Source organism: Pteropus vampyrus, unplaced genomic scaffold, assembly GCF_000151845.1.
Source record: "Pteropus vampyrus isolate Shadow unplaced genomic scaffold, Pvam_2.0 Scaffold166, whole genome shotgun sequence".
In the NCBI taxonomy this organism is placed as follows: Eukaryota; Metazoa; Chordata; class Mammalia; order Chiroptera; family Pteropodidae; genus Pteropus; species Pteropus vampyrus.
This window is the reverse complement of record NW_011888947.1, coordinates 2,517,545-2,537,598: the sequence shown is the minus strand read 5'-3', so window position 1 is coordinate 2,537,598 and position 20,054 is coordinate 2,517,545. Positions and strand designations below refer to the sequence as shown.

The 20,054-nt window shown below is 51.7% G+C and overlaps 1 protein-coding gene across 1 annotated transcript; it reads right to left on the bottom strand.

Annotated features, from left to right (window-relative positions):
- Positions 1 to 8,822: 8,822 nt before the first annotated feature.
- Positions 8,823 to 19,142, bottom strand: FAM92B (family with sequence similarity 92 member B). The gene is made up of 9 exons (XM_011370293.1): positions 19,118 to 19,142; positions 17,240 to 17,474; positions 15,441 to 15,509; positions 15,237 to 15,338; positions 15,122 to 15,127; positions 14,207 to 14,311; positions 11,279 to 11,392; positions 9,837 to 9,938; positions 8,823 to 8,966 (listed from the first exon to the last, which is right to left on the bottom strand). Exons 1-9 carry the CDS (start codon positions 19,135 to 19,137, stop codon positions 8,823 to 8,825), a joined length of 897 nt encoding a protein of 298 aa, XP_011368595.1. The 5' UTR covers positions 19,138 to 19,142.
- Positions 19,143 to 20,054: the final 912 nt, after the last annotated feature.

The following is a 20,054-nucleotide window of genomic DNA, read 5'->3' as shown; positions in this document are numbered from 1 at the left end:
CCCCCACCCCCCGGAGCATCACTTCCTTGGGAAGAGGCTCCCCAGTTCCAAGGAGCCCACTTCCGGGTGCACGTTTGTGCACGACACGCAGTGTGCTGGTGGCCAAGGGCTCTGTCCTCATCACACGCTTTCAGAAGCCCGCAGCCGCTGGTCCTGATGAAGTCCTGATTTGTCATTGTCTCAGTCAGAGCAGGAACTGCCTGTCCCTGCCACCACCTTTCTTCCCTGACCTAGCCTGGCTCTCTCTTCCAGAGCAATACAAGCTGCTGAGCGACCACATCGAGCAGATGGCCACTGAGTAGGCACAGGAGGGCGCCTGAGGCACACCTCCGGAGGACCGAGGGTGCACGCAGCTCTCCTTGGCCAGCGATTGACCGTGACCCCACCCAATGACCCTGCATGACACCGGCAGCACCTAGAGCCTCTCCACGCTGCCTCAGAACTAGCAGTTAGAAGACTCCGGTTGCCTTTTCTCCCCATCTCCCCTCTGCCTGTGTCTGCTCCCCCATCCACATGCCAAAGTGTCCCTGGGATTACATGGCTAAAATGAGGTGACTGTCCATACCCCCAAGTGTCAGGCCTGTGACATGGGACCGAAGGAAGAGAGGGAAGGAGGCCGGGGTCAGGGTGGGCACAGGGCACTGTCTGCCCGCAGCCTCCTGCAGGAGAGAGAGGGTGGGGTGCTGATGGGAATGTAGATAAGGGCACACATCGATGACACGGGCAGTCGTGGGTGATGATTTGGGGCCCTCTGCTTCAGGCTTGGGACGGGTAGACTCCCACAGTCAGGGCTCCTGCTGAGTGGCGGTATGCAGAGGTGGCAGTGGCCCTCTCGGTGTTGGTCCACGGCTGGTGCTGGCTTTTTCCTGGTTCCCCACCTCCATGTGACAGGAACTGGAGTCACAGGAACCTTGAGGAGAGATGCCTCCTATTTTAGAGAAAGAGACTGGTGCAGAGGACATTCCTTCCTGGAGGCCGAAGGCCTGGCCGCAGTTGGGTGTGGCATGCCCTGAGGACATCTCTGTATTAGTCACACCTGGCACCCAGGTGTCTGTCAGACCCTCTGAAACATTCCTGGTCAGCTGGAAGCTTCCTCCTAAAGCAGAAATATTCCCACCACTCATTCCCTAGGAGTAGCATCGGGCTGGCTGTCCCAGGAAGCAGCACAGAAAAGAAGTTTCTTCAGTAGCTGCAAGACAACCGTCCTTTTGCAAAGCAAATAGTGCTGCTCTTTATTTCAAAAAAGACAGAAAAATCTGTGTCAGTATTATAGACAGCTGGGCACAGGCGGCTTCTGGTGGCAGTTGTGCGAGGCTCTTTAGCGGAGTGGCTTTGGGCCTCCATCACCCGGCAGCCTTGGGATGACACCTTTACCTTCCGCAGCCCAAGCCCTTCGAGATCTTTCCTGCAGACTCCGCAGATAGCCCCTCGTCTCTCATCCGGTGCCTGGGAGGCGTGGCTCTTCTCCCTGGTTGTCACCAGGGGGACCAGCCCCCAGGGCACTGAAGTCTGATCCCCAAGCATCCAGCATGCTGGCTCCTCTGGTATGAATATTTCACCTGGTTCCCTCTGCCTCCCGCCCATGGCTCTTGGGCACTGACCTTGAAACAGGCCCGTGGGGGTCTCTTCGCCCTTCATTCTCCCGTCCTGCTTCCCCTTCTCCAACTCGCAATCACATTACTTTGCTGTCTCCTCTTGAGCATGGCAAATACATGCCTGGTAGTCACTTATCCAAGCAGTGCTCGAAAGGGTTCCCTGGTGGACTGCCTCCCCGGAATGTCCCAGAGAAGAACAGGTGTTGGTTGAGCCACTGAGTGCCCATCTGAGCAGTCGTAAGGGAGGCGCCATGAAACGGTGCAGCCTGAGTGCACAGTATGAACTGTTGTCAGCAGGAGAGCTGTGGAGCGGGGCTTCGGAAACCCCGTTCGTTTTTTGATGGTGGTGAGAGAGAGAGTGTGTGTGTGTGTGTGTGAGAGAGAGAGTGTGTGTGTGTGTGAGAGAGAGAGAGAGACAGAGACATGTCAGGCTATCTGGCGATGTCACAATAAACAAAGCACGGCTGTGTTGCCGGTTTGCTTGCTGTGTGCCAGGACAGGTCACACAGGCTGTAGTGTGCCCCCAACCCCATTGTTGAGCCCCAGTGATGGTGCATGTCTCTACTGAATGCATTTCAGAGAAAGAATGTCAAATCAATGGGTCTTTGGGCACCCCGTTTTCCCATGCCTCCTTCAGATAATGCACCCCCATTAAACATTCAGCCACGACCCGGATGCGTTGTGCTCCCTTTCCCCTTCTGTAGAATCAGGGCCACACCAAGTGGCTCGTCCGAGGCTCCCACAGGGCTGCCATGGAGGCCCCCCCTTTGCCTTGCCCTCGTCGGCTTTCTTGGTCATTTCTTAGTAGTTAGTTGAGATGCATTAAGACTTCAAGGTGCCCGAAAGACCTAACCTTGTATATATAAGATTTTTTGTGTAGAAGTTTTGATTCGGTCTGATTCCTAGAGAAAGAAAAGTGGATTCAGAGACTTTCTGTGGGGGCGGGAGCACACAGTCTTTGGAAGGAGATGCAGCTTCAACTTCTTTGGGCTTTTCCAAGCACTTTAACTTCACAAATGACCTGGAGACTTTTTTTTTTTTTTTAACAGGCCTCGAGATAGCAATTGGTGGAAGTGAGGGTCGCTTTGGTTTTTCCCCTCTCGCTCCTTGTTCTCATAGACCCCGCTCCTCAGAGTGGAGTAAGTCTGACCCCAGGGCGGCTGCCTGTCGTGCTCCGCCTCACGAGCGGATGCTGGCAGAGACGGGCCTGCCTTGCTGAGACCAGTGCCAAGGGGACAGGAGGCCACCCTGTCTCCCGTTGACAGCTGCCTTTGGCTGAGCATTTCGCCTTAGAGTGCCTCTGGCCAGTGTCACCTGGAGGAGCACGGTGTCCCTGGAAGGGGGCTGGCAGCTTGCCGCACTGATATTTCCTACCTCCTCCCTGTGACATCGTCTCTTCCCTCCGGGGCGTGGCCAGAACAGATGTGAGCGGGCTCTGGTGGTGGGCAGACACAGAACACGCTCTCAGAGGTCCCGGCGTGTGGAGCTGTCTGACCCTGGCGCACACACATGACACTGTGGGCAAAGAGAGCTCTGGTAGCCCTTCCTGTAAACTCAGGAACCTTAGACTCAGTGCAGGAAGCAACAGATCATATCCAAGAAGAGTTTTCAGTCCCAGCAGGTAGAGTGTCCCAAACCAGGAGCTTTGAAGGCCTGTCACCGGCAGTGGCATTTTAGATTTTATGTTGTCTGTCCCTCAGGGCTATGTGAATCATCGTGAGCCAAAAGACAGTTAATTCTCTCAAGTAAAAGTCTCCTGCTTAGAAAAATGGGATGATGCTGAGATTGTATGATTTTAACCTTTGTTGTAATTTTAGCAATATCGATGGATGTTTAAGAGGGGCTATGTTAATATTCAGATTGCATCTGCTATGTGTGTGTGCATGTGTGCATTCAACCAAAGGCAGGAGAACCAAATTCTGATATCATGAGTTATTTGTACAGTGAGATGGAGTAGACTGTGATTTTCCTATTGCCAAAAGAAAAGAGTGGGCCTATTAGGACTTACCGAAAGGAAGACTAGAACAAGAGTCTACTTCCTGAATCCTGTACCCAAATGAAAACCTGGACTGTTCAGGTTAACGCAGCGAGCCCACGGTGCTGGGTTTAGGACAGAGGCCAGGGCGATAATCAGAGGTACCTATGCCAATGGATCCTGTTCTCACCTCTCCAGGCCCAGGAAGACAATGGGTTGATTGTCCTGGCAACAAGGCAACAGCCTGAGGTTTGCTCTTCCGGGGACTATTGTATGTGTGTTATCTGCCAGAGCTCCTGGTATTCCAGCCTCCTGTTGTGAGAATTACAGCATTCACTCTGCAGAGACAAGTTTGTAAGAGATTTCGACTAAGCCAGGTGACTGTAACCGGAAGTCAGGGCCACAAGCTGCAAGCCTGGCCTTCTTGGGTGTTACAGCACCCTAACCTTTGGCTTTTTAATTAGGGAGAATCCAGGAAGACCCATGGTTAGGTCAGCTTGGTTACCAAATTACCTAAAACTTCAGACAGCTATACAACAGGGCTGAGTCCCTTGCCCAAAATGTGGGGGCTTGGGAAGGGGTGGGGGGAGAAGGCAGGAGGGTGCCAGGCCCAGCCCCAACCTCTGGAGAGGGGTGCAGTGAGCCCCCTCCCACCACGCCCAGCCCGGTCTCAGGCTCATGTCCTCTCATCATCCTCAACTGTTGAAGCTGCCGGGCGAGGGTCCCCTGAGACCCTTCGCTCCGAGGGTGGTTCTTGCTCCCTCCCACCCTCATGTTTTTTAGTTCTTTTAGTTCTAAATCATCACTCTTATGACTCAATGGTCTCGGCCTGCTTTCCTGCAAATCGTTTATTCCTTTTTATGATTCTCGGGGATGAGTTTTACTTGAAAAGTTTTCAGCCAAGTGTCACAGTAAAGGGAAGTTGTATCGACTAGAAGTGCCCCTGACTGACTAATGTGCAATGTTCAGACCCCAGACAGGAAGAGGGCTTACTCAAGCCACACAGCCATACATCCCAGCCGTCCTTGTCACCACGTGGCAGGAATAGGAACAGGTGGTTCTCCAGATAACAAATGGATAAATCATTTCCAGATTATTCACATCCAGTGAATATCCTCAGCGCTACGACCAAGGCAGGCTCTGGGGGGCTTCATTCTGGGCCTGGATCTCTCTTGCTATCCCTGGGCTCGTGTGTCTTGTGCCCCTGGGGAGGGATGGAAGGAACACCTCGAGGGCCAGCCCGCTTTATCCCCTGGGCACCCGGCATTAGCCTGTGTTCCCAAGTCGGCCAGTAGAGCTCTGAGCAGTGAGATGGAGAGCTGGGGAGTGGAACCCCAGCCCTGGCGAGGTCCCCAGGGTTCATCTGTTGCAGGGCTCCCAGTGCCTTGGTTACTGTTGGAAAGGGGGAATCTCACCATTTCCACGAGAGAGTCAGGATGGTCTGGATTTGCCCATCTTCCGGTTGCTTCCACATACAGCTCCCACAGGACTTGGGCACCATGAGGGAGAACCCGGATCCTGGCTTGACCTGCAGACTCCAGGCTTTGACAAAGCAAAGTCAGGCCGGAGCCCGCTGCCTTCTGGAGTTCCCCGAGCAGTGTTTGCACTTTCACTAGAAAGAGGACTCCTGCTGGCAAACGACCTATGGGTCAGTCCTCGAATGGGGGACTGTGCCTGTTCTCTCCTGGGGCCACGTGCTCCTGAAAAGAGAAGAGAGAAGCGCACATCAGACACCATCTCCACACAGAGGTCCCGACCTGGTAGGGTCCCGATCTCTTTCCCAGGCTGCATGGAGACAGCGAGGCTTAGGTTCCCCTGCCCGTGAGGGCTCTCACTTCTCATGGATGCCTTGAGAAAGACAAGCCAAACGTTTGAACGCTAGGAAATGCCAGAAATTCAAACAACAGTCATAGATCCCCTTAAAATATATGGAAATGGTCAGTCAACCGCCTTTTTTTTTTTTTTTTTTTTTAATGAACCGTGGCTTCTGTCAGGGCTTTCGGTGATGGTTGACATGCGTGCATTCCGTTTTCCCTTTCACCCCAGCTCGTCTCAGACCTAAACTTGCCATCGCCACATCCAGACGTCACCTTTAGTAGCCCAAAAGTGAGTTCAGTGGTGCAGGTCTTTTATGTGTTACAGTTATGCAATTTTGTGTCCCACTAGGTGATGTTCTACAAACTATATTTTAAGGTTGAGAAAGTTTCAAGGTTGAGGATCTCAGAACAGTGCTAAAATCGAGCTGTTTTCTGTGAAGAAAAATAAATGTCTGTATATCACACCTCAGATTGTCAGAAGGTGGAAACTGAAATAAATTATCTTTAAAGAAAAGAAGTCAGTCTCTTTGTTTTCACATATCTGTGAAAACTTTTTATGGAATTTGCAATCTTCTCAGTGACATCAGTGGCTTTTCAGAAGAAAACTTTCTGGGGTCACATAGATGATTTTGCCATTTAGGGTGAGTGTTTGGGTCTTGTCCAGGTTGTGTGTGTGCGCGTGCGTGTGTGTGTGTCTTGGGAAATGCTAAGAAAGGGAGCATTCCTCTGAATGGTAAGGAGCTGGGAGCCCAGAACTGTTGGTTTTGGCACCGGGAAGTATGTCTTAGTGAATGGAGTGGTCCCCACCCAGGACTGGATCTCAGCCCTGGCCTCCAGGATGCCTCGAACCATTTCCAGCTGGAATCTTGATCCTGCTTTTCCTCTGAACCCAAGCTGCTCACCTCTTGCATTTGGGGGTATGGGAATGGGGTGGAAATTGATTACAGCTTCTACCTAATACAAACAGGATGCCTTTATCAATCCTTTCCAACTTGGTTCGACAGACGCATTTTATGAAATGTTTGGGCTTTCTCTTTTCCTGATTATAAGTCAGTAACCACATTCTAATACTGTGGCCTAAAGAGATCTGGGAGGCAAAGCTGAGGAGCAGTAAAACGCCTGGAAAAAGAGTCCTCAGGCCCCGAGCAGCAGGCTGGAAGGAAGATGCAGGCAGGGTACCACCCGCCTCCCGACCCAAATGCCTGAGATGGGCTGGTCCACACTCTGTGTGCTCAGTGGGGTGGGGGTCCAACCTCCATGTCCGCAGCTCTCCCACCTAGTCTGGAGGACCCCTGCCCCCTCTTATGCAAACAGGGAGGGGCGGCCCCAGCTCTAGGACATCACATCTGGACGGTTCCTCTGGTGCTAGGAGGATCCTACAAGCAGCCCAGGACTAGATTCAGAGGCAACTCCAAGGAAGAGGGGAGGACCCCTCTGATGGCCAGTAAAATGTTACAGTGCAGTGGGTTCTGCCTCCCTCACAACTGACTGTATGCCTTTCACCAAATCATGTTCTGAGCCTCAATGTTTTCATCTGTAAAATGGGAAGGAAATCATCCCCTACCCTAGATGGTTCCTGTGAGAATCAAATGCAGTATATGCAGACGTACTTTGCACATGGCAGCGGTGTGCTTATCACTGTCCATTCTCTCATTTTCCGGATGAGGAATAAACTCAGGGAGGTGTACCCATAGGACGGGTCCTACCCATTAAAGAAAAAAGAGAAGGAACCAAAATTTTCCATTTAAATTTTACAGGAATGGATTTTAAATATTATTTGAAATTCACTCAACATAAAAGAAATTTAAATAAGCTTTTAAATGGTGTTTCTTTGCAAGTTGTACAACCTCTTCTGACCTTATCAAAGCTGAAAATTGCACGAATAGTTCTGGAAGACCCTGAGTGACGATTTTTTCCTTAAATTTGCGCTGTGTGTTCCTGTGTGTAGCGTGCTGCTAGGCTCTCTCCAGCCACAGTGCCAGAAATGCTCTGATCCCCTAAAGCATCTCACCTCTCCTCATATTTGGGACAAGGGTCTTCTTACTCATTAAGCCATTTTTTAACATCACGAGAAGTGACTGTGACGCTCTCTTTTCTCCCGCATTTAGATATCTGCACAGATTGCTCGGGGAGCAGTGGGGCGAGTTTGCCCTCAGCAACTATGAGGGCAAAAGCGAGGGGTGCACAGGGAGGAAGACCGCCAACCCAGTGGCTCAGAGACACACTGAAAGTCATGCTCCCTCCATCCCTGCCTACCCCACCTCCTGCCCGGGGGCCCCAAAAGAGAGAAGTTAGAAACTTTGTTACCACTTTCCAAGTGACACCCCCTTCCCAAGGAGAGAGTGATAAAGAAGGCTCTTGACCAACTGTCCAACCCTGTACCTAGGAACGATTGGTCTCTGGGTGCGCTGGGGCCAGAGGAGAAAGGGAGTCAACTTACATTTAATGAGCACCTACTATGTGCCAGGCGGGCATCAGCATGCTCCAGGACTACCAGAAGAATAAGGTCATTTTCCTTCAGGAACTAGCAATGGGGTTGGGATACAGCTGAGGTTTAAAAAAAGTAGTACATTGCGTGTGTGTGTATGTGTATATATATGTATATATATGTGCTTACAGTTTAAAGTATAAGAAAATAGTCTAAAATGTGACTAATACATAACACAATTTACGAATATGTTATTTTATGTTGTTATTATCATAGAAAATATAGAATGTTTTAGTTATTTTTGGAGTGTTCGCCCAGGTGGAATCAGGGTGGGCTTCCCTGAGGAGGTGCCATGGAGCCGGATTTGGGGTAATAAAAATCACCGTGGTGAAGAGATTAATCCTACAATGATCCCATGAGGAAAGTTTTGTGTTCCTTACTTCGCTGATGAGCAAATCATGTACCCACTCTTTCCTTCACCTGCATCACCCCTTCACCTCCCCAGACTTCTGTAATGTGTCCCTGGTCCCAAGGTCATCCCTGCATATCATGTGTTATGATGTGAATCATGCACCCCTCCCCCCCACCTCCAGACTTATATGTTGAAGTCCTAACTCCCAGGGCCTCAGAATGTGGCTTTATTTAGAAATAGTCTTTGCAGATGTAATCGGTTAGGATGGGTCATACTGGATAGGGCGGATTCCAACACCAATGGGGCTGATGTCCTTAATAAAAGAGGGAATTTGGATACTGACATGCACACGGGGTTTAAACACCTGAATGTCATAGGCAGGAAATGAGAGCCAGCACGAGTCAAGTTAGGATGCACCCCATGTTTATTGAGCACCTATTATGTACCAGCCACCGTTGTAGGCACATCGATTCCCAGAGTGACCTGGGAAGTGAGTGATATAGTCCCTGTTGTACAGGTGAGAAAACTGAGGCTCAAAGGACATGTGATTTCTGGGGCTGCATAGCAGAGCCCCCTGAGCATACAAGGTCGGCTCTTATTTTTCTGACTGGAGAGTTCTCATCCTATTGCTAGAGTCCCTGCCCTGTCCCCTGAGGTCCTCCACAGGGTCTTCCTCAGCAGAATCGTCCTCACTCGCCTCCTCTTCTTTCCTCTGGCTCCGTATGGTGCTCTGAGCACTCTAAATAATCATGATCATCATCATCATCATCACCATCATCATCATCATAGCAACAATATCAGAGATAATAATAACAGCCATAAGTATTGAGTATTTTCTAAGTGCTTCGTGTAGATCTATCTGTTCACCTAATGCTCACCACAACCCTATGAGGGGGGTACTGTTATTAACCCTGCTTTGCAGGTGAGGAATCTAAGGCACAGAGAGGTTAAAGAACTTTCCCAAGGTCATTCAGCTTGGGAGCAGTGGGTTTGGACTCAGGCAGCCTGGCTGGGGGCCGTACTTCCTCCGCTGCCTTTAGAGAGAATTATTCAGAAAGCCAAGAGACACTCCCTGCCCCCTTCACACACTGTGGGGCAATGTCCTGCCTTTCTCACCCCCAATGGCTGACGTACCCAAACTATTGACATGAGACTGCTTAGAATCTTTATTTATGCTACTTGATTAAATACTCAGAGTTTTCCCTGCAGAAATATAAATGTGCCTGATCACAGGCCTCATTAGGCTCGTGAGGTCACATGTAGTATAAAGACCGTATTATTTTCCTAAAGTCAGAAATGTTGACTTCTGAAACCCACTGGCGAAGGACTGGGAGGCAGGAGAGCCGGGTCCAGAGCCCTGGCTTCTCAAGTGGACATACTGCAGGATTCCTCTAGGGGGCGCTCAGGACACACGGCGGCCGCACCGCTGGGTTCCGAGGTTTATTGAACGCTCTTCCAGGAGAGTCCAGGTCAGACTCGCCCCCAGCCCTCCACACTCCCCTGGCAGCGCCGCCTTCTCAGCGTCTCCTTTCAAACCCATGTTCTTGATGACTTCCCCCGGGGTCACTTCACTTTGACACAGATTTGGGACCCCACTCCCAGTGCTCACCTGGTAGGGGAGAGACCATGGGAGAGCCGTGGAGGGGGTGGTATCGGTGAGGGGCCGAGCCTCATAATGCCCGTAAACTCCGCGCATCTTGGCTCTAAAATCCTGATGAAGAGAGATTCAGGTGGGTTAGATTCAATCGGGAAACAAAACTAGGAGTGGGAAGGGAAGGTGGTGGGGACAAGGAGGTCCGGGTTGAGCTCACACTGCGGAGCCTCTACCTGCAGCGACCTACCTGGGAGGCTCCTGTTCTTTTTAACAGCACAGTAAGTAGGCATTATCATCCTGTTTACAGATGGGGAAACTGAGGCCCAAAGAGGCTAGGTAACATGTCTATAGTTACACAGGAAAATTAGAGACCACTCTTACCCCTAAAGGAATATCATAAAGATGAGTGAATGCACAGGAGCCCATCCGATCTGCCTCTAACACCATATGGTAGTTTTAAAGCTTATCTACAAATTCTTTGACACTTTTCTCATCAGGAGCTGGAATATACTCCTCCCCTTATGTAGCCTTAGTGTACATTCCTCACTGGTAAGGAATAGAATGTATTAGAAGCAATGACACTAAGTTACTTCTAAGGTTAGGTCAGAAAAGGTGATACCGTTTCTGCCTGGCTCTGTCTATGAACCAGCAGCCATTCTGTGAGGCAGCCCATGCCACACAGAGAGGCCACGGGTGGGTATTTGGGCTGCAGACTCCACTGAGGACTCAAACAGGGTGGGCTTTGTGGGCCTGTGGCTCTTCCTGCAGTAGTCCAGCACCCTGAATTCAGAAGGAACCCTCTGTTGCTGTCGTGAAAATCATAATAATTCCTGAACACTGGGCCCTCATTTTCACTTTACACTGAGCTCTGCAAATCACATGGCCTGTGCTGTACCTAAATGACAGCCATCATCTACAAAAGTGAAAAAACCTTTGAAAAGGCTCCAGCCCCAGCTACTGACTCACCGAAAACCAATGAAAGACCCAAGGGAGGACCATGCAGCTGATCCCGCCAACTCCTGAACCACAAAAGGTAATTGGGACAAGTCACTGGTGTATTGCACCACGAGGTGTGGCACTGTGTGTGTTATAGGTCACTCCGTGCACGGTGCACACTAGATTTTCATCAGCTCAGATGGCGTAACAAGCACCTCATCTACATCCAAACAATAGCAAACATCAGCCTGGGGAGGCCTGTTGTCATTGTTGATTCATTTGTTTGTTTTTAAAAGCAGAGTGATAATAGACACAGAGCTATTCCAGATAGTGTTCAGAAATTCCTCACCTCTGGAGTAGGCACCCAGGGGCAGATGTTCAAAACGGCGCATCAGAATGAGACTTCAACATTATCAACATTGCAAAATGTTGCCAACAAAACCGCTTCTGTCAAGACAGAATCTAAATCGAATTCAGCCCCACGTCACCACCAAACAGAAGATGGGGCATTTGTGACCTACCTCCAGGTCTCTTTCCAGGTCATAGTTCTCCAGGGTCTGGAAGGCACTAGAATACACCTCCACTGCTTTGGCATGGAAGACCATCTCGATGGTTACAAAGTCTAAAAAAATTTTCTATAGGGAGAGAAGCCCGAAGCATATAACACTGTCAGAAGGAGAGTCTGGGGTCACCTCCTCTAAGGACAAATTAGGGGGCCGGGTGGAAGGCTCAGCTGTCCTTATGGGGACAGATCTTAGGTCAATATCTTATTTTTAATTTATGTTTATTTGAACAGATAATACATTTCCATTCCAAAGCTGCTTTGCCCAAGGATTGTTCTAGAAACACAGATTTGTTTCTCAGCAAGGACTTTCTGAGGGGTGTCCTTTGCTCAGCTGTCAACCTGGGCTCATCCGCTCAGCCCTCGCTTCTCTCATTTGGAGGAATGTTTGCAGGTGTTTGCAGGCTGATGGCTCCAAACCTTCAGCCTCTGTCACACACGGGCTGTGAGTGACTCTTCCGAGAGAGGGAGGGGTTGCTGTTGGTGGACATCACTCTGCTGAGAGGCCCTGCATCCTGATGAGTTAGCTTGTCAAAACGTAATTAGTGACAGAGATGTTGGCTTCTTTTGATCAGATGCTTAGGCTTGGCTTGTAAAGCTGCATGTTCAGCCCCAGTGGGGGCTCTTACTGTGGTGGGGGCGGGGGAGGGAGCTAGCACAAGCTCCTACTGTGTGCAGGGGTCTAGCACAAGCTCCTACTGTGCAGAGCCCTAAGAGCCCTAATACTACACAGGTTTAGTGTCAGGGGAGGAGCCTGCAGTTTGAAAACACACTACTTCAGGTAAATGAGAAGCACCTGAGGGAGGCGGGCCAAAGAAAGCCCACAAGGCAGCCTGGGAGGAGAACGAGAGCGGCCCAAGACTGGAGGGACACCGGGCTTCTGCCTCCTCCTCTCCTGTGCCTGGGAGGCAGTGCCAGTGATAGCGCTGTGAATCCAGAGGTGGGGTCAAGGCCTCATCCTGCCATTACTGGCACGGGGCCTGAGGAATGACTGGCTTCAATTTATTCATCTGCACCAGAGGGCAGGTGGCCCCAGTTCACAGAGCCCCACAAGATTCAGTTAGCTCTCAGTCTGTGCTCCCTGCATCAGCACCAGCCCTACCCAGGAGCTTGTCAGAAATGCCAATTCTCCAGCCCACCCAGACCTGCCAGATGGGAATCCAGGGCAGGCCCATCAATCTGCATTTTAAAGAGCCCTCCAGGTGACTTCTGATGCACGCTCAGGTAGGTGAACCCCGGTATGTAAGCATTATTTGCATTCTTTTATGGAACTATTTTGGAAATATGATCATTTTATTAGAAGTGTGACCTAAAACCAATATGGTGGTAATCATTATTTTAAGTTCTGGTTTTTATCGCTTAAAATTCGGAGGGGTTTTTAGGGATGGTTTGGATAAGTGTCTCTTACAGAGTTAACCCCAGAAGTTGAAAAGATGCCCACTTTAAACTGCATGCTTCTGCTGGCCCCTGACCATGGAGGTAGGCTGAGAATCTCACACGCTCTTGCTGGCACCCCACAGAGCCCTGCATTCCGGCCTCATAAACGTCAGGTGCTTAATAAAAATCACCTGGTGGTTGTAGATCCTGCCTGAAACACAGATGCTCAAGTACTGATTACCACTGTTTCGCTCACTTGTGCATTTCTTCATTTATTTGTGCATTTCCCAAATATTTACTGAGTCCGTTAAGTGCCAGGCCCTGGACCTGGTGCCCAGGACCTAGCAGGGGACACGACAGGCAGAGGGCCTGCCCTGCGGACATGCAGTGTGGGAGGCAATCGTGGAACAGCGAGTTCCTCACGCCCTGACAAATGGCATACGGCATGGCGGAGGCCTGTGACAGCTCCTTGAGGTATCAACTCCTCGACACAGGGAACTTGCTTTGCTGACTGTGATGTTCTCTGCCTCAGGCATAGCTCCTGGCACATAGTAGATGTGTAGTCAACATTTGTTAGGTTAATAAGCGAATTAAAGATACAATTAATACTAACTGCTCCCAGAGGGAAGAGAGAAGAGTGTATTAATAACGGGGCTCAACCAGTCTGGGGGTCCACGTGAGGGATGAAGAAGTCACGGCCTGTGCAAAGACCCTGAGGTACCAAGGGGCTTGGTGCACTTGAGCTTGGAGTGGCACGTCCACAATGAGGCCGAAGGGCTGATCTGGGGCTTTGGAAGCCTTGGGGAGGACTTTGGCCTTTATCCTTGGAACTGAAGCCATGGGAGTGTGTGAAACTCAGGAGCGACATTGGAGCCGCCTTTTGTGAGATCCTTGGGGCTGTAATTTGGAAAATAGACTAGAGGGTTCATGTGGGTGTAGGGGTCTGTGTGATCAGCTTGTTTTTCAAGACCCCAATGCGCTGAGGCCCTCTTGTGAGAGCTGGGCTCTGGGCCCAGGGCCCTGGGCTGTGTCGGGGTGGTGTCCGGGTGGAAGGTGGGTGGGGCCCGTGCATTTAGAGCTTCATGGAGGAGGGAGGAAGTGGGAAGTCAGGGCAAGTTCTGTGGATTCCTTGTGTGGAAAGGAAGGGGGCTGGGGAAAGAAACTGCCAGGTTCTCCTGGTGGGGAGCTGGGCCTGGGTGTTGAGAGGGCAGGGCTGCCGAATGCTGGATTCCCCAGATGCCAGCTGTGCGGACAGCTGCCCCGAGCAGCCGGCCTCTTACCCTCGTGGCCAGGGTTAGGCTGGGATTAACTGTGCCGGGAGCAGAGTAGGTACAAGCTCAGACGCACAGTCACATGCTCACACACACATACGCACTCTCACACAGGAGACACACATGAACTCACACACAAGTGCACACACACACACACACACACACACACACACACACACACACACACAGGCATGCACGAGGCGGCCCCCAGTACCTCGCACAGGGCCCACCACCCCTACCTGTAGGTCCTTTAGCTTCTGCTTCTGGAAAGCATCGACTGTCTCCTCTAGCTGCTGGGTGGTGTGGCTGGCATCCACCGAGGCCCTCTGCACGCTAGTCTCTGCCTGCCCCGGAGATAGAAAGTCTCAGGGGTACATCCATTCTGGATCATTCTCTGTCTCCTCGCCCTGCCTGTGGGCCAGCTTTCCTGACTCATGGGTGTCTTTTGCCAATTTGGTCATCAAAGGAATGGCCAAGTAGGACCATGGCTAAAGGGGCAGGTGCTGCTTAGACAGACTTGCTTGCTAGCTGTGTGACTTCGAGCAAATCACTTAACCTCTCTGAGCCTCAATTTCCTTGACTGTAAACGGGGGACAATTATGAGACCTGCTTTACAGGGTTCTAAGAATTAAACAATGGGCATCCGCTGAGCTATTATTATAACAGGTGCTCTACATTAGACAATAATTCATTCCAGCATGTGGAACGTTCTTAGGTAATTAACTAATTTCTTGGTTCCTTTGATCGACATCTGTATGACCCGACTTTATACAGGCACGCTGAAACCTGGTTTTTAGAGTTGAGCGCCCTCAGCTGAGTTCTGGTTTTGTTTTGCCCTGTTAACTCACTGTGTGGCCTTGGGCAAGTCACCTTCCTTAAGCCTGGGTTTTCTTATCTAGAAGTGCCTACCGGGTGTGAGTGTTACATAGGTAACCTGAGAAGGGGTGGAGGCGACTGCTGACCTGTCAAATAGTGTCAGTGGTGGAACAGAACCCAGAGTTCCTGGCCCCCAGGGTCCCCCCACTCCTGACTCCCATCCTGAGCTCAGGGCCCAGCACACACCTGCCTAAAGAAAAGCTTACCTCGCCGTTTTGTGAGGTCATTCATTACCTGCGTGCAATTCTACCTTCCCCAGACAGACATGTGGCCCTCACCTGGGACTGAGGTGCTGTTAAGGAGCCAGGTAAACTAGCCACCCACACCAGAGGGTCCCCGTGACAAAGGGCCACCTGGTTCAGCAGCCCCAGGCCCAGCTTCAAGGAAGGATACAATCATTTGCCTATCCAAAGGCGACTTCTGCCTCAGTTTCTCCAGCTTTTCCAGTTGTTTGATCTCGTTATTCCGGACACGTTTGAATTTCTTGATCTCGGCCTAAAGGAAGCAGGGGGCTGTTTCCTGGGGATCCAGGGCAGCCAGCCACGGACACGGCCCACCGCGCAGCACAGCACAGCACAGCACAGCCCCCCCGCTCACCCGTGTCTGCTTTATCTGCGTCCCATAGAGTTTCAGAGGGTTGATGACCTTGGTCTCCAGCCTCTCAACCTGGGGGAGCACAGACACGCAGAGAATCAGAGTGGACATAGCCCAGGAGATGCCTGGAGCCTGCAGAGCTAGATGGCAGGAGTCTGGAGAGGCTGGACGGGGGGCCCCGAACACACTCCCTCACCCCTTAGGGTTGACAGTGCCAGCCGAGCTCAGGGCTCGGCCTCCTAAGGGCTTGGGCAATAGATTTCATCTTAATGAGCCTTGTTTTCTCACCTGTAAAATGCCTGTGCCCACCCAGGGTTCGTGACAGGTCCATGGGACACGTCACTATTTCAGTTCTCCAGACTGCCTTAGGATCTCACTGGGAGGCTAGATAGACCCGCTTAGAACATGGAACAGCCTGGGATTCGCAGCAGGGAGTGAGGAGGACGCCTCACACCCCTGAGCCAGTGCCTACGTGCCAAGCCTGATACCAGACACTTCAATAAACAATATCAGTAATAGTATTAACCACCACAATTAAAGCTAACGTTGAGCACGTGCTTACCCCTCACCCAGCATTATTCCAAATCAGAACGTGTCACGCTAGAACAGGCCTTGGGGTGCCCCCCAAGAGCTCCTGAAAACCCTGATCGTGGGGTGCCATCCCAGAGGTTGTAACTCAGCAGGTCCAAGGTATGGCCCCCAAATCTGCATTTCTAACAAGTTCCCAGGCGAGGCTCATGCCTGGAGGATGGGCCCCCTAAAATCTGACTCACCAGGTGGGCCAGGGGAGCCGCACGCCCCACCCAGCCCTTTCTCCTTCCCCAAGGCTTATGAGCCTTGAAAGGTAAACACAAATCTAAAAATAGTTCATTTTCCCAGGTACCGAAAGGGAAAGAGACTTTTCCCTCCCTCCCTTAAAGCATTTCTTTTAGAAAACTTGCCACTGTGCATCTATTCTCTAGACGCATCAAAATCTTTTTAAAAGCTAAAGAAAGCTCTTTTCGGTTTTACGACCCAGGAATGGCAGTCGTGTTTTTGAAAGGTAAACGTCAAGGTAACACGGTCTCAGGAGCTTCACCCCGGTACCTGGCTCCAAGCTATAACCACCTGCTTCTCATAGAGATGTGAGAAATTTTACTTTTCCTTTGGATAAAGATGATTAGCTAATATAGGTGGCCGCCAAGTCCAGTGTGACAAATGGTGCTGTCTCCTTACTTGAGGACAAGTTATCACCTGTCTGGAGAATGTGCATGTGAGGGGTTCTCTCGACCTGGCTGTTTAGGGAGTGCGGTTTCTGTCTGTCTTTGCCATCACTAATCAGATCACCTGCAACGCGCATGACAGTCTGGTTTAATGTTCATTCAGTATATAAGCTGTTCTGTTCTTTTCTACATTCATTGAGAGGTTTCTGGGCCGGCAGGAGATTTTAATTTTTTACTATTTTCTAGCTTGCGGCAGCCTCCTTAGCCTCAGCCCCAAGATGTCTGTCCCTTCTACAGGTCCTCTGAACCCTGGGGATGTGCCCCCTGCCGGGGACGTGGGGAGCCCACAGTAGCAGCCCTTAGGACTGGCTTTCTGGGTCTCTTTGCCTTGCCCACCCCTTCAACTCTGCAAAGCCTCCTGGCTCTCAGTCCTGTAAATGGAGGTGTGACCCCCACACACACCCAGGGAGGGATTGTGTAAGTGTCCAGCCTTGGGGGACAGCTGGGAGGAGATGTCCAGTGGCCGTGGCCCCCGTGGGCAGCTCTAGCCCTTGGATCCGACCCCGGCAATGGGCCTGGGTCCCCAGCAGCCCCACGCACCTGGGCCTGCCGGTAATCCTGCACTTTGGCCAGGTCCTCGGCGAAGTCCCTCATGGCGGCCCGCATCTCGGGGTTCTCAGTGTTGGCGAAGTCGATGAGCTGCTTGACCAGCTGGTCAGCCTTGTCCCGCAGCCGGGCTGTCTTGCGGGTGTAGGCAGCCAGCAGCGAGCAGAACTGGCCAAAGTACTTCTCGGCATGGGTCACTGTGGTCTCCATCACCCTCACCTGGCTGTCCCTGGGGAGGTGGGGGCCTTAGGGGTTGTCCAGGCAGTGACGTGGGGCTCACCCACCCACTGTCGTCCTCCTAGGCGGCAAGCACCATGCTGGGCATCTGGCTCCTGGGACCAAACTCAAGGTTGGGTGTCAGCCCATCAAAGCAGGTGCGGGAGCCCAGCCAGGTCACAGAGCTGGCCGGTGGCCAGGCCGGGATGCCCGTGGGGGTGCGGCCTCGAAGCTGGCCTTCTCCCTCCCCGCAGCCCGTCAGAGGGGCTTCATTCTCTCGCTGCCACAGCCTCTTCTCTCGGACATTCCTCTGACTCTAGCTTTCCCCCAAACTGTCAAAATTCTCTCCCTTCTCTGAACCCTGAAGCCTTTTTTTTTTCCCCAAATTAACGAACTTTCTGGGGACCAGTTTTAGGTTGACAGAAAACTGCATGCACAGTGCAGAGAGTGCTCGTGTGCCCCTCCCTGAGCACACACTGCCCCACGAGTAACACCTTGCATTACCTGGAGACATTTGTGACAAAAGATGAGCCAATACCAAGGGTTTACTCTTGGTGCTGCACATGCTGCGAGTTTTGACAAACGCCTGGTGCCCCGTATCCACCGTCACAGTGTCGTACGGAGCAGTTCACTGTCCCCCAAACCCTGTGCTCCGCGCATTCATCCCTCCTCCCAACCCCGAAGTTCTAGTTTGTCCCCCTTGCATGTCCCTCATCACTTCCTGTCACCCTCCGCGTCTTGGAGCGGGAGCGTCTTATCTTTCTGTGCGGCTGGCCTGTGCCTGTCCAGGGCGGGGTTCAGTGACCCTGTGCGGTGTGATCGGGCACTCACCCTCTCCCGGGCCCTCTCTGCCCCGGCTCCTGCCTCCCTCCCCATGTCTCTTGACATTGACAGAAGTCCCCTGTGCGACCCTCCAAACACGTCTCTAAAGCTCTGAGGAGGGCGCTTTGTCCACTTCCCAAAATATTCCACATTCATTACCCAGTAAGTGAGACACTGTTACTCTCGCCATTTTAAAACGAGTAAACGGGACCAGAGAAGGGAAGCATCTTGCTCAAGGTCACGCAGCTGCCTGCAGTATCTGTTCCTCCACGTGGGGTCTTAGGATCCCCCACCCATCAGAATCACTTACGGCACAAGTTAAGCATGCAGTTTCCTGTGTGAACCAGAATCCCCGTGAGCAAGGCCCAGGGCTGCAGAAACACCCTTGAGTTTGCCGCCCTCAGAGGAACCAGGCTTAGAAACAGCCGGGTGAGGGCCCAGTCCAGTGAGTTGTGAGTTGCGGGAGAGCAGTCCTAGAAAGAGCCTGGAGGCAGTGTGGTCAGGAGATCCCACAGCAGGGGTGACGCCCGCTGGGGCTCTGAAGCATGAAGAGGGGTTTTCTATGTAGAGGCAAGTGAGGGAAATTAAAGGTGGACCTTGGTAACTTGGCTACACCAGAGCCGCGGGCGATAATGCTGGAGAAGCAGAGGCCGGATTCCGGAAGCCTCTGTGGTCCTGAGGCCCGTCTTCTTTCGACCTTGAGGTGGGTGCAATACGGGAGGGAGCTCGCCCTCATCACTCCCACCCCCACCCGGCAGTTGCAGCTGCCTCTGTCTGGGTGCATCAGGCCCTGAGAACCTGGCTTGCCCCTCCCTCCCAACCTTGGGCACTCACCTGAAGAGAACAATGTTCATTGTGACTAGAGACACCAGCTACCCTGGTCTTAAGGAATAAGGACAGGGCCCCAGGGGTCCTGCAGGCCCAGGAGAAGCCACACAGGGCTGGGCCTGGCTCAAGGGACGCTGCCACCTGGTTGCCAGGCAACATGCCACCCACAGCCACCCTGGGAGGAGCCTCAGCTGGTTGCCTGGCAACCTCTCCCAGTCCAGCCTCTCCCAGAGGGTTAGTGGGGCCTGCCCAGCCTTGCATTGGCTCAGGAGAATCCCAGAGAGGCCCCCACTCTCCTCTTGAAGGTGGAGGTTCTTGTGGAACCGGGCAATGTTGTGGTTTCCCAGGATGTGGCAGGGATTGGATCTAGGGCAGCCTGACCTGGGCCCAGCTGTGTTTGTGAGTCGTATGTGTGCTGAGGTCTTTCCTCCTGTGAGCAGTCCACGAGGCCTTCCTCAGGGGTCTGGGGTGGGCTGGCAGGGTCCTAGGAGACCTGGTTACTTAGAGAGGTGTGTGAAAAAGCACGGAGTGCTTATTTGGGAGGTCTGGAGGCCTTATAGCTGAATGGAGGGGACAGGACACCAGCCCAAAGGAACATCTTAAACATTTTAATCATCATTTTATTGTTTTTTTCCCCTTGTTATAAAAACACCTGCTCGTTATTAGGAAAGTAAGAAAATAGTAACGAAAATAACATGTAACACATATAAAACTGTACTAAGTTTTACTAATTGCAAGATTTATGCATTTCTGTGTATCTACATTTTACCTAAAGAAATGAGAAACTAATAACCGCAGCAATGATAGGAGGTTGGGGGAGAAGTGGTGGGGGGGGCGAGGGAACCGAGAATAGCAGAATGTTAGTGACCGTTGCCGTGTGGGACTCTACAATTCTGTTCACTTCGCATATGTCTGGAGCTTTTTATAATGAAGAGCCTCTTAT

Bases quoted from the DNA above. Each gene is read 5' to 3' on its own strand.
- FAM92B (XM_011370293.1), bottom strand. From the start codon at position 19,137: ATGAACATTGTTCTCTTCAG. The intron at 15,510-17,239 runs GTGCGTGGGGCT...GTGCTCCCCCAG, and splicing joins AGGATTACCGGCAGGCCCAG to GTTGAGAGGCTGGAGACCAA. The intron at 9,939-11,278 runs GTAGGTCACAAA...TCTCTTCATCAG, and splicing joins ACCTGGAAAGAGACCTGGAG to GATTTTAGAGCCAAGATGCG.